At 36.8% G+C, this 16,822-nt stretch overlaps 3 protein-coding genes across 5 annotated transcripts; all 3 read left to right on the forward strand.

Annotated features, from left to right (window-relative positions):
• Nucleotides 1-3,149: 3,149 nt before the first annotated feature.
• On the forward strand, nucleotides 3,150-6,599 carry LOC106639195 (ATP-dependent DNA helicase DDX11). Its single transcript, XM_014352688.3, has 8 exons — nucleotides 3,150-4,152; nucleotides 4,212-4,688; nucleotides 4,756-5,309; nucleotides 5,374-5,597; nucleotides 5,677-5,856; nucleotides 5,923-6,007; nucleotides 6,092-6,222; nucleotides 6,333-6,599. Exons 1-8 carry the CDS (start codon nucleotides 3,452-3,454, stop codon nucleotides 6,585-6,587), a joined length of 2,607 nt encoding a protein of 868 aa, XP_014208174.2. The 5' UTR covers nucleotides 3,150-3,451; the 3' UTR covers nucleotides 6,588-6,599.
• A 757-nt stretch (nucleotides 6,600-7,356) lies between these two features.
• LOC149374235 (uncharacterized) lies at nucleotides 7,357-9,382 on the forward strand. Its single transcript, XM_089594586.1, has 5 exons — nucleotides 7,357-7,440; nucleotides 7,983-8,229; nucleotides 8,342-8,513; nucleotides 8,604-8,863; nucleotides 8,938-9,382. The coding sequence occupies exons 1-5, from the start codon at nucleotides 7,370-7,372 to the stop codon at nucleotides 9,244-9,246; spliced, it is 1,059 nt and encodes a 352-aa protein (XP_089450712.1). The 5' UTR covers nucleotides 7,357-7,369; the 3' UTR covers nucleotides 9,247-9,382.
• Nucleotides 9,383-10,390: 1,008 nt separating this feature from the next.
• Ythdf (YTH domain-containing family protein) lies at nucleotides 10,391-16,425 on the forward strand. Of its 3 annotated transcripts, XM_089594585.1 has the most exons (6): nucleotides 10,393-11,554; nucleotides 12,197-12,687; nucleotides 12,793-13,302; nucleotides 13,381-14,147; nucleotides 14,196-14,298; nucleotides 14,428-16,425. In XM_089594585.1, the coding sequence occupies exons 1-6, from the start codon at nucleotides 11,521-11,523 to the stop codon at nucleotides 14,470-14,472; spliced, it is 1,950 nt and encodes a 649-aa protein (XP_089450711.1). In that variant the 5' UTR covers nucleotides 10,393-11,520; the 3' UTR covers nucleotides 14,473-16,425. The 3 variants fall into 3 exon arrangements, with proteins under 3 accessions (XP_089450710.1, XP_089450711.1, XP_014208176.2); XM_089594584.1 differs by having other exon boundaries at nucleotides 10,391-11,554; nucleotides 13,408-14,298; XM_014352690.2 differs by having other exon boundaries at nucleotides 13,381-14,298.
• Nucleotides 16,426-16,822: the final 397 nt, after the last annotated feature.

The raw sequence follows: 16,822 nt of genomic DNA on the forward strand, positions 1-16,822 counted from the left end.
AACTACGTCAAATTTTTATTATCTATTTGTAAAATTAGTTGCGGCTGGTTTATAACTAATAAAGTGACTTTACTGTAAGTAGCAATAATTGTTTTGGATCAGCGCCATCTAGCGGTCTTTATTTTTTGGCCAAAAGTGGCTCCTAAAATTCTCAATCAGAGCATTCAGGATTAGAGCCATTTAGTCAATTACAAACCAGCCGCAACTCATGATGAAGCTATAAAATGAAAAAATAACAATACGTGTGTTTTAGGCGGCAAGTTAACAATCTATTTTCTACCAAAAATCGACCTCCTATGTGTTTGTACTTTTAAAGATAAATTTTTAAGCATAAGACGTATTGTTAACTTGCCGCCAAAAACACATATATCGTTATTTTTTCATTTTATAGCTTCATCATGAGTTGCGGCTGGTTTATAATTGACTAAATGGCTCTAATCCTGAATGCTCTGATTAAGAATTTTAGGAGCCACTTTTGGCCAAAAAATAAAGACCGCTAGATGGCGCTGATCCAAATAATTATTACTTCTTATATTAGAGCCATTTAATCAATTATAAACCAGCCGCAACGAATCTTGTAGATAGATAATAAAAAGTTAACATTTTTTGTGCTACTTGCGGCAAGTTTCTACATCAATATTCTACATATCTTATATGGCTCATAAAATCGACAATATTTACAAAATTACAATACTCTTGACCTTTTACCATTAACTCATGTAAGCACAAATTAATCAGTTTATTAAAGAGACAACCGAAGAAAAAAGGCCTGAAAAAGAAGCACAGTCACACGAAAAGTCTCATATAAGAATGGAGCATTGGATCTCACTCGATCAGAGAAGGTTGGGTTCTTTGTTTACTTATAACACTTAAATTTACATCTCTGTAATAAATGTATTTTTCAATTAGTGAGATCAGATGCTCCATTCCTAGGAGACTCTTCGTGTGACTGCTTCTTTTTAAGAACTTTTTTCTTCAGTTGTCTCTTTTCGACTGATTAATTTACGTGTATATTTGATCGTAATTTACGATTTCTGTAACACAAATTTTGTTATGTACATATTACATAAGTTAACTGTTTATTGGAAATCTAAAGTTGAAGGGCTGTTCTTTCATTAGTTAATGGTAAAAGGTCTAGAGTATTAAAATTTTGTAAATATTGTCGATTTTATGAGCCATATAAGATAAGTAGAATATTGATAGTTTTGGAGGTTGATTTTTAGGTAAAAGATAAATTGTAAAGCAATTTAAATTGAGTGAGATCCAATGCTCCATTTTTAGGAGACTCTTCCTGTGTAACTGAACTTCTTTTTTAAACTTTTTTTCTTTAGTTGTCTCTTTTGGACTTATTACTTTACGTATCTATTTAATCATTGTTCAAGATTTCTGTAACACAAATCTTGGCATGTACATATTATATAAGTTAGCTGTTTATTTAAACTAGAAAGTTAAAGGGCTGTGCTTCCGCGAGTTAATGATAAAAGGTCTAAAGTATTTTAATTTTGTAAATATGGTAGATTTTATAAGCCGTATAAGATAAGTGGAATATTTATACTTTTCAGGGTCTATTTACAGCTAAAAGACATATTGTAAACTTGCCGCAAATAGCACAAAAAATGTTAACTTTTTATTATCTATTTACAAGATTTGTTGCGGCTGGTTTATAATTGATTAAATGGCTCTAATATAAGAAGTAATAATTATTTGGATCAGCGCCATCTAGCGGTCTTTATTTTTTGGCCAAAAGTGGCTCCTAAAATTCTCAATCAGAGCATTCAGGATTAGAGCCATTTAGTCAATTATAAACCAGCCGCAACTCATGATGAAGCTATAAAATGAAAAAATAACGATATATGTGTTTTTGGCGGCAAGTTAACAATACGTCTTATGCTTAAAAATTTATCTTTAAAAGTACAAACACATAGGAGGTCGATTTTTGGTAGAAAATAGATTGTTAACTTGCCGCCTAAAACACACGTATTGTTATTTTTTCATTTTATAGCTTCATCATGAGTTGCGGCTGGTTTGTAATTGACTAAATGGCTCTAATCCTGAATGCTCTGATTGAGAATTTTAGGAGCCACTTTTGGCCAAAAAATAAAGACCGCTAGATGGCGCTGATCCAAAACAATTATTGCTACTTACAGTAAAGTCACTTTATTAGTTATAAACCAGCCGCAACTAATTTTACAAATAGATAATAAAAATTTGACGTAGTTTGTGCTATTTGCGGCAAGTTTACAATATATTTTTTACTCAAAAGTTGACCTCTAAAAATAGAGACATTCACATGGTTTAATAAAATCAACCATATGGCATTACTTACTTACTAGTAGTAATTTCTTTAATTACTATACACATAACTTCACGTACATTTTACACCGTGCTCTCTTTACCAGAATGATAAAATCAGAGGCTGTAAAGTTACGTAGGTCGTGGTGGTAACGCCGCTTGAAGGGTGCGTGTTTTCCGCAATTATCACCTGCAGCAGGTAGTTGACTTACCGACCTGATGGTAGCGTAGAGCGCAACCTTAAATTACTAATTGCTGGTGACGATTGCGGAAAACACCCCCTGTCATGCCGGTACAGCAGGGATTGAACATTCTCGTCGATGTAAAAGGACTCTGCGATAAATCTTTTATCGGCAGTCTGTCTTTTGGTCATGTAAATTTTCAAGTTTCCTAGTGAATTTATAGTGAGTGAGCGTAGGGTCTACCGGAGCCGCTCCAATAGACCCTCCGCTGTGGACATTAGTGAATTTAAACGAAGTAAACGTAGGGTCTACCGGAGCCGCTCCAATAGACCCTCCGCTGTGGACATTAGTGAATTTAAACGAAGTAAACGTAGGGTCTACCGGAGCCGCTCCAATAGACCCTCCGCTGTGGACATTAGTGAATTTAAACGAAGTGAACGTAGGGTCTACCCGCGAGCAGATTCAATGAATTCAATCATCTAATATATCATTCCGGGGCAGTGGGGCATTAGTGAACACCGCTAGATGGCGATGATCCACATAATTTTTATTTTTCTTATATTTGTTTAATTTGTAAAGGCATACTTCCTCCAAAATATCAGTGAAAATTGCAGAGTTTTCAGAAATTTTCAAGTCTATTTACTTGTTCTTACCGACAGTTAGGTATATTATTGTACAAGTACTTTAATATTTTCAAGAGTTAAATAATGTTATGTGTAAAAATATAATTCGTGTGTGTAAATCTCATTATATAAAAACAATTTTTCTATTGTATTATATTGTGTTATTCTCATGAATTATAAATAAGGCAACATATATTTAATATCATTTACTTTAAGGATATACTTGTCCACCTAACAATATAACACTGCTTCAAAAAAGTACAGTAGTTTTGTTCGAGGTGATAAGGATTATTGTACTACAGATACAGTTAATACATAAATACTAAGCTTATGAACAAAACAAAGTGAAAAACGATGGAGCCACCCGAAGATTTTTTGTTTCCATTTCCTCCATACCCAATTCAAAAAGACTTCATGAAAAATCTGTATAAGTGCCTAGAAAATGGTAACCTTGGCATTTTCGAGAGTCCCACTGGAACCGGAAAAACTTTGTCAATCATTTGTGGTACTCTGAAGTGGCTTATTGACCACAGGAACAAACAAAAATTAAATATTACTAATCAAAAAGCTGATCTTGAGAGGAAATCTAAGAAAATTGAGGACAATAATGTCAGTGATTGGTTTTCTGCTCAAACTGAACAAATAAAGATAAATGTAGAAAAACAATCCTTGCAAAAGCAATTAGATACCCTTGTTAAAAAAGAAGAAAAAAGAAACAAGTACAAGGAGCAGTTAAAAGATTATTATGAAGAAAGTAAAAAGAAAAAAAACTATTATAAATATGCAAAAAATGACAGTAAAAGTAATGAAAGAAATCATTCTTTGAATGAAAAAAATACCAATCCAGTTGCAAATGATGATGACATAGAAGATGATCTTGTTTTAAAAGATACAGACTGTAAATCTGACAGTTCTGATGAAGAAGAAGAGGTAGTTTCTCAAGACTGCAAGTTATTTTTTTGCTCTAGAACACATTCTCAACTTGCTCAATTTATTGGTGAACTGAAAAAAACTTCTTATGCTGACTTGATATCTGTTGTACCTCTTGCATCAAGGTCAGTATAAAAATCTGAATTATACATGCTAGATTTTTTGTAATTTAATAACATTTCAGGACTAATTATTGTATAAATGCAAAAATAAAATCTCTTAAAAATATAAGTATTATAAATGAACAGTGTCAACAATTACAAAAAAAGAAATCCACCTCTAAAAAAGAAAAAGATCTGAAACGTTTAAAATCAGCCACATCCTGTCCTTATATGCCTGGTGAACAACCAATACTCATGGCAGAAATACTAACTAGTATCAGAGATATTGAGGACACTGTAAAAACAAGCAAAGAGTTGAAAACTTGTCCTTATTATGCAACAAGGAAATCAATTGAGGATGCTCAGCTGGTTCTTGTTCCTTACAATTCAATTTTGCACAAAAGCACTAGAATAAGCTCAGGAATAAACTTGAATCACAGTATTTTAATCATTGATGAAGCTCACAATTTGCTTGAAGCCATTGAAAGAATGCACAGTGTCACTGTTAATGGAAAACATATTTTACATTGTTTCAATCAATTGTCTCAGTATCAAAAAAGGTAATTGCTTAAATTTTTTTTGTGCAGGTTCTTGTTATAAAACGTGCAAAAATTATTTTTTTATTAGATTTGAAACTGTTTTAACGGCTAAAAACGTATTACTATTGAGCCAGCTTAGTTTTTGTCTCAAAAAATTAATTAAAATTCTTGGTGGCACTTCAAAGTCTTGTCCAGATGATAAAGTTGTCAATGTAACTACAACTAAATTGTATACCCTAGAGGACTTTGAAACAATGGCCGAAATAGATACAATAAACATTTTTGATTTAATCGATTTTATACAAAAGTCTAGATTAATTCATAAATTACGAGGGTATGCCGAAAAATATGAAGATGATCTTGTTTTTAAGAAACCAGTTCAAGAGAAAAAAGGTGTTTCTGCTTTTTTGGAAACTCTGCAGAAGAAAAATAACGCAGAAGTTAAAGAAAATTCAACAAAAGACCAAAATGAGCAAGAAAAAGAACAAATCACCAGTCCTTTAATAATAATTACAAGCTTTCTTGAAACTCTCAAGACAAACTGCAGTGATGGTAGAATTTTTGTCACTCATGGTGATACAATCGGCCAAGGGGAAATGAAGTTCCTTTTATTAAATCCTGCTATGCATTTCTCAGACATCAGTAGGTGTAATCTATATTCTCGTAATTTTCTTACCAAAAATAAATTTATAATTTTTTATCACAGTAAAGGAAGCAAGAGCTGTTATTTTGGCTGGTGGAACAATGGAACCTATATCCGAATTCAAAGATCAACTCTTTCTGAGTGCGGGTGCTAAACCAGAGAGAATCGTTACGTTTTCTTGCGACCACGTCATTCCCAAAGAAAATATTCTTACTTGTGTTCTGAAGAGTGGTCCCACAGGACTTGAATACGAATTCAATTATCAAAATAGACAAAACAAAAAATTGGTGTGTGACAATAAACGTATTTATGCATGTATCCTATGTAACTCAATAATATTTTAAAATTATTTTTATGTTTTGGTAGCTGGATGAATTAGGAAGAACGATAATTAATATATGTAACATCGTACCAGCAGGCATTGTAGTTTTTCTACCGTCCTACAATTACGAAGAATTATTATTTAAGCATTTAGAAACGAGTGGAGTCTTGACAAAAATCGGTACGAAAAAATCGATTTTTCGTGAACCCAAATCAACCACTCAGGTGCCTGATTGAAATAATGTTTTATAAATACTGTTTGTATCATTTTGCAAATATTTTTATTTGTAGGTCAACCAAGTATTGGAAAAATATGCCAGTGCTATCAAGAAACCTCTAAAGCCTCAAAATGGAGCTATTTTATTTAGTGTCGTTGGTACGTAATTACATTAATATTTTACATAACAGTTGATTCTTCATTATTTTTAAATATTTTATACTCTTGTTTAATTTTCTTGAGGTGGCAAACTGAGCGAGGGGCTAAATTTTTCCGACGATTTAGGTCGATGTGTCGTAGTAGTCGGTATGCCATATCCAAACATCAAGTCGCCAGAGCTACAGGAAAAAATGAAATATTTGAACGAGAACGTTGTAAGTATGAATTGTCTAATGTACGTATTTTTTTTCAAAAAACTTTTATATCATTTATTTCTATAAAATGTTACCGGAAAAAAAAAAAAAAAAAAAAAAATCAACTACAGAATCCAAATGCTGGCGCAGTCTTTTACGAGAACGCCTGCATGAAGGCAGTAAACCAGTGCATCGGCCGAGCGGTACGTCACGTGGCTGATTATTCAACGGTTGTTTTATTAGACAAACGTTACGCCAATAAGACGAAGTCACTGCCCGGTTGGATACAGCGAACCCTCACCGTACAATCTACCTTTGGTGGTGCAGTACAATCCCTTGCAAAGTTCTTTTCTACTAGAAAACAGATTGGAACGAGTGTAAAGTGAAAAAAAGACGGTTGAATAGAACAATTTCTGATTCCAAGTTTAATAATACGCCGCAGTAAATAGGTGCAGAAAATTTTATTGTTAAGACAGAGTACAAGCACTGTAGCATGTAATATCGATTTATTTGCCTGTTTCCAAGATACCAGTGCCGGATCAAGTGTTGTTGGATTTTAATTTTTTAATTAACATAGCAGTTGAGCTGCTCGTCAAAAATCGATTTGTTTCATCTCAAGGTCGTTGAGTATTTAAGGCGTGGATGAAAAGCACTCCAAATAAAATTGCGTTAGTAAAAAAATACAGTGATGGCAATAAAAAAAGAGCCAGTTCCGTCAACATAAGGTGAAAAATAAAATAAAATTCGTATCTACCGGGCAGCTCGAGAGATTTGAACTATTTATAAAATCGGCGCTCGAGCGTCAAATCAACCAGCTACTTTCTGCGTATACACTATTATCCCGCACAACACAAGCACTTGTGTAGATACGTATATTCGACCAAGATAAAATTTGACATTGCACTCGTTACACAACTCTTTAACTCCGCCGCTGCTCGTGTACTGATTTTTATAAACTTTTCCGTAATTGAATTAGGTGGATGCGCGCGCGAATACTAAGCTGATGACTGTGCGTCTCTCCCTCTCTGTTTGTATCGGAGTATGTCTTTTGCTTGTAATACGTATATAAGTAGGTACGTGTGCATTGTTTTTGCAAAGTGAAGGTGTTTTTGTTTGTTTTTTTTTTTTTTTTTTTTTTAATTTTTGATCGGAGAGCACAGAAGCTCGAATGAAGGGTGAAAGCAATATGCTCTGGAAGGTCTTGACGATCACGTTTTTCGTCATTTCGATTCATTTTTGGTATGTATCTATACAGTACACGAGTTATTCATATTTTATGTAAGAGCCATGTGACACTTTTTTTGAAGAATGTTTGTGTTTGGTGCGAGGTTAGACTATAATTATTATAAGTACAATCGGTTCGCTATTATAATTTTTCTAGCATTAACTTCTAAGATATAGGCTCTCATCCTTTAACTTGGTTTTGATAAATTGTTTTATTTTTTATCCAACAAGCACAACGCGGTGAGTACTGTGGCGGACTTTTCAAGTCCTAACTAAAAACTACAAAAAAAAAAAATAATTATCGAACGATCGGAACAATTGTTAAGTTCAAAGTTAGACAATATCATCATCAATAAATTTGTATAAAAACTTTTGTGTGCACAAGAGTCGGTCTACACGACGTGCATCGTGTATTTTTATTTGTACGAATAAATTTTCCATTGTATGTTTTATAAACACACGCTGAATTTTCTTTTCCTTATCAATTAACAATCAGTCGCATGTAATTTTTAATCATGAAAACGTTATTCAAGCTCAAAAAACTAAAATTCTTCTAGCATTCTATTTTTCACTAGACCGGCAGATAATAAACCCTCCAACTTGGAAATCGATGAGTGCGACAATCGAACGAGGCTTATTATCGATACCGACGCAGGCGGCGACGACGCGGTTGCGCTTCTCTTGGTACTCGCGGCCAAGGACGATGTACAAGTGATCGGTATCACTTGTACTTACGGTAACACGAACGAGACCAACGTCGAGACCAACGTGCTGAAGATACTTACGATCGCGAATCGAACTGACGTAAGTGAGATATATATATCGTCGGTCCTACGCATTTGTATACATATTTTGTTCATCCGATCGGTATAGTATATGATGCGGCAAACTGATCGGATTTTCGATTTTCCTATAGATTCCCGTATATGGAGGAGCGAAGAAGCCATGGATGAAAAATTACACGGCAGGCGACTACTTTGGCAAAGACGGTTTGGGCGATTTCACATTCAACAGGTCGATCCGAGGTAGCGTCGACCGATCTACGCATGCGGCCGTCGCGATGATCGAAATGACGAAAAAATATCCAGGTATGTGCATTATATGTATATTGCACGTGGAAATTGATATTAATTGTTTGCGAAATGAATAACGCGACGAATAATTGGGCCCAACATCAGGTGCCATCAACGTTTTAACTCTGGGACCATTGACGAACGTAGCGCTCGCGTCATCTTTAGATCCAAACTTCACGCGCAACGTCAAAAGGTTTTACGTGATGGGTTCGAATATCCGTGGGAAGAACGATCCAGAGATGGAGGCCGAGTTCAACTTTGGCTTGGATCCCGAGAGCGACGCCGTTTTTCTCGAGTCGCCGACGTACCACCAGAAGATCCTCGTGTTGCCTTGGGACGTCGTGCTGAAAAGAAACATATCCAAGGTATCGAAATGTATAACACGATATCTTCGTTCCGATCGCAACAATTTTGTCATCGTCGATTAATTCATTTTCAGCAATGGAGAACCACAGTCTTGGGCAAACTGAACTCCCAGGTGATGGATTTTCTAAACAAAGCGGAAGCCGTCGTTCTGAATAAGTCAACGAACGGCTGGCTACCGGCAGACTCGATAGCCGCGGCAGTAGCGATCTGGCCGGAAGTTGCCACCTCGCGCCTAGAGGCGCACGTATCTGTGGTCATTTGCAACGATACTTACGGGGGCACTGTAATCGTCGATCCGAATGGCGGATCGGTTAACGCTGAAATCGTCAGGGATTTCGATGTCGGTGCCTTTCAGGACAAATTGTTGCGCTACCTGGCGTGAACGAAATTATATTTTATTACCTACATCATTGTACAGTGTTTTGGGGGTTCAGTATACTTGTTTTTTTTTTACAAAAAAAAGAAAAAAAAAAAAAACCTGTTGGTTATTCCTAAGCACGCAATATATACTTAATACACTTGAAGTAAAGCGACATAGGTACATTATTTTTGTACTGATTCCACATGAATATACACATTAGTACATAAAATGCATCTCTTTTACTTCTTCTCGGACTTGTAAGAGCTGATAACGATTTGCTGGAAGGTGGATATTGATGTCGAACAACGGAGTCGCCGCATGTTGTTTTATCGTTGCAAAAATACACCGCTCAAAACGTACATACGTGCCGCAAACTCCTACGCAACGCAAGGGGGAATAAATAAAATTCAGAGAAGCAGAGCCGACGAGAGAGCTTTAAGTATGCGTATACAAATGATGTGCATTGCGGTGTGTGTATTTTGTCGTCACGACACTCGCGACAGTCGCGACTCGTCGCGCGTCTGCCTTCGTGTCTCTCTCTCTCCGAAAATTCTGAATTTTCCTGCAAAATAATAAATAAATGTATATAAATAGATGCAACAGATGTATGCGATCTGCATAAGAAAACGTATTCTTCAATGATGCAATATTATGCTCTGGCACCAGACACCATCACCCTGAACTCTGATCTTCACCCTATAAGCTCAAAGACAAGAGAACAGAGGAGGAGCTTCGGGAGAGAGTTGCGAAGGGAAGAAAGAGAATATAATAATAAACACGTACACACATCCTCCCGAGGATATTTGATCGGCTTCGCTTCGCTGCTGCGCGCCGCGTCCACGAGAGAGGAAGTCGAGACGAAACCTCCTCTCGCGCACACATCAAGTACAGGGATCTAGCTCCCCTTTTTCTTCTTTCTTTCGCCCTCGTCTTCGTCGTCCCGCTTTGCTCTTTATTCTCTTTCTCGTTACTCTCTGCTCTCATCTCTTATTTCTCCCTTTTTTTTTCTTTTTTTTTTTTTACGTTCGGCGACGAGCCGTACGCCGTTGTATTTAATATTTGTACTCTTATCATATAGATATATACTTATACCTCTATGTACACACGAGTGACACGAGTAATGTACCTACTTTACCGTGATAAAGTAAATGTGGTACCAGTACCACACCAGTGTCACACCACCGTATGACCGTACCAATGCAAAAGTGTAATCGTGTAATGTGTACCTAATATATAGGTATATACCTACTAATATTATCTTTCTACTGTAGTACTGTGGCCTATGCGAAAGAAAAGAGAGGAGAGGAGAGAAGAAGAGACGAGAGTTGTGTGCGCGGCGCAGAGTTTTGTTTGGCGTCCCCGCTGTCCCGTGTCTTCCCACGTCCAGCAGACCAGGAAAAGGAAGAGAGAGAAACTGCGAAGCACTGTGAGAGTAGTGCATGAAACAAGTACTTGTACTTACTAGCGAATGGTGAACAGTTGGTGAATAAAGAGTGAGGTAAACATAGATAGGACAAGCGGCTGTTGTTATCAGGGAACTTTTATCACGAAGAGGTTGTACTTAGGTGTCTACTTATGTTACCGGAAAGAATAATAGTCGGTCAGTTTGTGCGCGCATATGTATGTGAGAAGCTGGACTGGTAATTACACCATCAAGAGTTTTCCTCTCTATCCTTAGCTTTTATGGTAAACCTGAAGGACGACAACTAACAAGAACGGAGTTTACCCTCTACATATATTATATACTGTTGTTATTGCTCTCGGTGTAGGTGTAGGTGTAGGTGTACATACCACTGCTTCTGCTGGGAATAATATACATCATTTTCTAATATCGGGTATATATGTGTGTGGGCGATAATCGGGGAAGTGCGTCGACGCGGTGTGGAGGTTATGTCAACTGGAGAAAAGAGAGCGACCGGATGGGTACTCTTCTGGGTGATTAGTACCTGATTGAGTACATAAAATATAGTACGTGCATCCAGGATTAAAGGATCGCCGCCGCCGACAGCTGTCTACCGCTACATCACTTTTTGCTCTCTAGCTGGGTTCGGGGATCAGACACTTTTACTTATGAGTGTATGGTAACATTGTTTATATATACACACATACACAAAGAGTGCTCGTGCGGCGAATACATAAGTGTGTGCGGCTGCACTTTTGGAACAGACGCGGCCCCCATCGGCCCCATCGTGTCTTATTAAATATTTTTATTTTCGTGTTTTGACAATCAATTTTACGTATAGCATTGGAGAAACTGCAGTGCGTTCGAGGTGTACGAATTTTCCATGAGACGGAATGCAGCGGATGAAGGGGCAGTCCAACAGTCAAGGTGAGTCATCCCTGAGGTGTTTTTTAACAAATAATTTAAAGTAATGCCACAGGGTACATACTTAAACATAATTCGTCTTTGTCTCGAACTCATAGTACATTTTTATAAGGAAACAACAGATAACTTAATCGTCTTGGTTCCAAAGCTCAAAGATCTATTGTTACAAGAGAATTTTTAACTTGACAGGTTTCCTTTTGTACTTTTTTCATCAAGCCATCTAAAGTACTGAAAGACTAAATACTTAGTGTAACATGACAATTATCTTTAATTTAATCAAACCAAATTATTGAGTTTCTTTCCAAATTGTTGTATCATAGTGTTTTGATGTAAGTGTACAATCTTCAATAGTATATTATTTTATTGCTATTTAAAAGTTATCACTTATGCATTAAAATAAATAATGATTTTAATACAGGACTTTGTCTATATATTCATTTATTATTCACTACATAATCATGAGCTTGGTATATCACCTTTGACCTTTGTTTTTTTTATAAAATGAGTATTAAATTATTATAACACTTGTTGATACAACCAGTATTTCTGAGGTGTCTGAGAGTTGGGCATCTAATAAATACTTGACTAGACAGTAAAAAGAAAAAAATTTGACTTCTCTAATGTACCATTTTTAAACTCATGCAGTGAGCAATGGCCCAAAGGATCATCAACAACCTGGAGACCATTCCACTGGAGAGGACATTGGCTTTGAGTCCTGGAGGGGCAACAGTAATCAGCATCACTCCAACTATCCAATAAACAGCGGTGGCAATGATCACTTCAGTCCCTATTATGCAAACACATCTTTTCAGTATCAAACCTTTGGCGCGGGAGATGGTACTTGGTCTAATGGCACAGATCCTGTGACTTTCTTGCCTGGATACAGTGGACAAATGAGCCACGATGCTTACGGCATGGAAGGTGTTTTTTCCAATACTGGAGGAGGCTTTGGTAACTTTAGTCAGCCTTATCACAACTACTTTCATGGTAATGGAGACTTTAGTGCCTGGGGCACGCCAAGAAAAGCCCGCTACGAGGACTACTACCAGCACCGTAGCGGGGACAATTATGGTTCTAGTATTGGTGACAATAAAGTGATAGAACAGGGAGTTCAAGGGTTGTCGATTAGTAATAAGGTAAATTTTTTTTGCAAAGTACTGCAGAAAGTATAAAAATTTATTGATGACAAAACATAAATAACCGCATATGGTACAATATTGTGTAACTCCACAACTATGTAGGTGCAGAGACAGGATCAGCCTCAGCCCACTTCATCGCAACAACAACCCGCTTCCGTCTCGGCACCTCTGCCGAAAATCGAGCCTAAAGAACCCCGCAAGATAACATGGGCTAGCGTAGCCAGCCAGCCAGCAAAGCCGGCACAACCTGTGTCCTCGAGTCAAGGCCCTAAAAAGAAAACTGGTATAGCTCCACCACCGATGATACCTGGCAAGCATAACATGGACATTGGTACTTGGGGTGAGGGTAAATCCTCCATGCCACCACCAAAGGCTCCACCGCCACCCTCACCACCTACACTACAACCGGCTATGCCCTCACCCCAACCAACCGCTTCCACTGCTGTACAGAGACAACTGCCTCAGAGAGGACCAGCGCCTGGCCCACCATCAGGACCTGCACCTGTAGCCTCCTGCTGGAATAGACAACCTCAAGGCCCGCCTTCACCGTCTACTCAGTTACAAATGCATCATCAACAGTTCCCGCCCCCACAGCAACAGCATAATCAGAATGTAAAGCTGTTTTATAAAAATTAAATGTTTTTCAGTAACATTACATGGTTTTTAAATTTGCAAATTTATTCTACACAGCACCATCATCCAATGCAGAATCAACAGCAACATCATTCTCAGCATCAACATCCTCCTCAGTCTCATCAGCAACATCATCCACACCAGCAACAACAACAACAACAACAACAACAGCAGCAGCAGCAGCAGCAGCAGCAGCAGCAACAGCAACAGATGTCGACGGCAGTCTTGTCGCATCCAGTGTTGGACGAGCTAAAAGTCAAAAATGACTACAACCCAATTGACTTTGATCAAACGGCTCCGGGTGCCCGATTTTTTGTGATCAAGTCGTATTCGGAGGACGACATTCACAGGTCGATCAAGTACGAGATCTGGTGTAGCACAGAGCACGGTAACAAGCGGCTGGACCAAGCTTTCCGTGAAGCGAATCGCGAATCGGCGCCTCTCTATCTTTTCTTCTCTGTTAACGGTTCGGGACACTTTTGTGGCATGGCCCAAATGGTTTCGTCAGTCGACTACAAGAGCAACAGCTCTGTTTGGTCGCAGGATAAGTGGAAGGGACAATTCCGGGTACGCTGGATTTATGTTAAAGACGTGCCGAACGTACAGCTACGCCATATTAAGCTCGAGAACAACGAAAATAAGCCGGTTACAAATTCAAGGGATGCTCAGGAAGTGCCCCATGCCAAAGGTGTGCAGGTGTTACGAATTTTGCATAATTATCGGCACACGACCAGCATCTTTGACGACTTTGGCCACTACGAGAGACGCCAGGCTGAGGAGGACCAGCGCAAGGTACCGCCCAATGCAATGCAGCACCATCCACCGTCAAATCATAGAGGCAGCACTGGTGGTGGTGGTAGTGGTGGTGGTAGTGCTGGTGGTGGTGGTGGCGGAGGTGCCAGGGGATCCCACTCGAATGATTCTCACTCCAGGGACCATCATGGACCACCACACAATCATGCACATCATCGCAGGGTTAGTGTTTACTTTTGTAATTTGATTCCATTATATACACAATTAAAATGAAATTTTGATATTATTTGCCACAAAAACAGATTAACAAACAAATATTATAGAATTAATTCACTACATATCATTTTGCAGGATCGCGATAATCGCGGTAGAGGCAGAGGCGGCTCACGTCAGTAGCAGCAACTACTCGTGAGTCTCACCACTTACGCCGATAATAAACTGAAGAAAATGAATTATACTCTACCTTCGCTTTTACCAAGTAATGTACTACTTCAACTTGCCAGAACGATCAGAGAAACGTTGGTCCCGACATTTGCCGCGACATTGATAATGATAATAATTAGCGTCGTGCACAGCCTCGCAAGCAAACCTGTATTTCATTTAAATGTAATCGCTAGACGGACCAGTAATCAGCAGCAGCTGGAGAGTATCATTGAAAAACAAAGCAAAAATGAATTTGACAGTGCAGTGGTGTCGTCCTCGTCGTTATGTGCTTTGACTCTTATTGCTACATGGTGTTTATTGAAATAAGAAAAAAAAATCATGCAAAACGATTTGAACTTCATTAAACAATAATTAAAACAAAAATCATATATAATACATCATGAAAAAAAATGTATATGAATGCGTCAACAATGTAAATGGTATGTAAACAAAAGAGACACAGGACACCGATTGGTTCATCGCTCGCCGCGTACATCTGAGAAATAAAAAAAATAAGTAAAAAGGAAAATAACTGTATTTACGACACAATGTGGACACTATTTCTTGTATAATGCTTGATGAATGTACTTTTGTTGAAAATGTTTAAAGAAATTCTATATAAAAGCGCAGCGAGTAAAGTATACTTATTAAGCAAAAAAGTGTTGTTTGGTTTGAAAGAATGAACAAAAGAAGAAGAAAAAGGAATATCCATGTACTTTGAATTTTTATGGACACAAGATGACGTGAGTAATTGAATGAATATAAAACTTATTAAATAAAAAAATGTACACACATTAAACACATGTAATGGTGCCGGAAAATTCTTAAAATACAAGTGTATATATATATACACACATATACATATATATCTAGTAAGCTCAACAATTATGTTAAAAACTTATCATTGTCTGCAATCTATGCAAAAAAAAACAAAGCAGAAAATATTGTTCATTTGACAAAAAAAAAGAAGAAAGAAAGAAACGAATGATAAAATGCTGCACAGATATAAAAGTTACAGGAATTTTCCGAATCACTGTGACGCAATTGACGATAATAACAATGATGGTGTATTAAACTGTAGCCATTGTAATTTTTGTGGAAACTTTCACGAGACACGATTCTTGATTGTTAAATAATAACTGTTATTATTTATCTCTTGAACAATGTAGAAAGACCCTGGAATGAAATTAATTGTGACTCATTAAGCAAGTTTACTTTTACAACAAAAAATTAAGATGATAAATAGCATGAAAGGAAGTTTTCCAGCCACGAATGATATCTTTTTATACAAAAACTTGTAGGTCTCTGCCTCTCTATCTCTTTCTTGGTGCTTCGGATTTTTGCTCGGAGCTGACTTTCACGAATTTTGATAATAATTTTAAGATTTATTTTGTTCCGTGTCTGAACGATTAAACAAAAGAGTATATTTTACCGTAATCTAACAAACCAATGAGAAAGGAATAAATAATTAGTCTGATGAAAAATGTTGATTATATTGTTCCTAGAAGACTATCATCGACTTTCGTAGTTTAAAATATAATTATAAACACGAGTGGTACGCTAGATGCTATTGTTTGAGAAAAGAAATCACACACTATTATTTCTAAGGAAAGGCAAAGGTTTCATCCCTTGCCTTTGTTTAACAATGTTTAGTCTAGATGAAGAAACATTGAGTATATAAAAACAAGAGCTAAGTGTTATAATTTTACTTGACTACCTGTAGTAATTTTTCGGGATATGCAACAGATCGATTGTTGATTGTAAAAAAAAAAAAAAAAAAAAAGAAAAAAAAAGAAAAAAAAAGAAAAAGTGACAAAATTTTTGAAAAGAGAGGAGAGACTATTTAACTTTGAAGGCCGATCGTTGGTGTAACATCACGTTCACCGAAATCTCTGAATTGCGTGAAAAATAAAAGGAAAATTCTTACTTTGTTGGCTTTTTGTCTTATCATCACTACTTACTCGATTTATTTGTATATTTCTTTACACAACTCTCTCCCTCTCTCTCTTTTTTTTGTTTTGTTTGTTTTTTCTTAATCGTTTAACTCGTTTGAATTTTGAGCTTTAATTGACCAGAAAAGCCTATACTATAGGATCTAATTTTCTTGTCTTTTTTATAATCATGTGTTTAATTGTATCTATATAATTTTACGTTAAAAATGTCATATACACACACACACACATTATGTATTAGTCTGTACTATTATTTTATCCTTATTAGAATTTTAATTTATACTACTGAAAAATGACGTATACGTCACGACAGCCCAATCAATAAAGTTTTATAAAAATAAATTCGAAATTACTGATGGTGGTTAATTAAA

This window comes from Copidosoma floridanum, unplaced genomic scaffold (assembly GCF_036245765.1).
Source record: "Copidosoma floridanum isolate Cflo_tuat_1 unplaced genomic scaffold, Cflo_Japanese_pri ptg000021l, whole genome shotgun sequence".
Classification (NCBI taxonomy): domain Eukaryota; kingdom Metazoa; phylum Arthropoda; class Insecta; order Hymenoptera; family Encyrtidae; genus Copidosoma; species Copidosoma floridanum.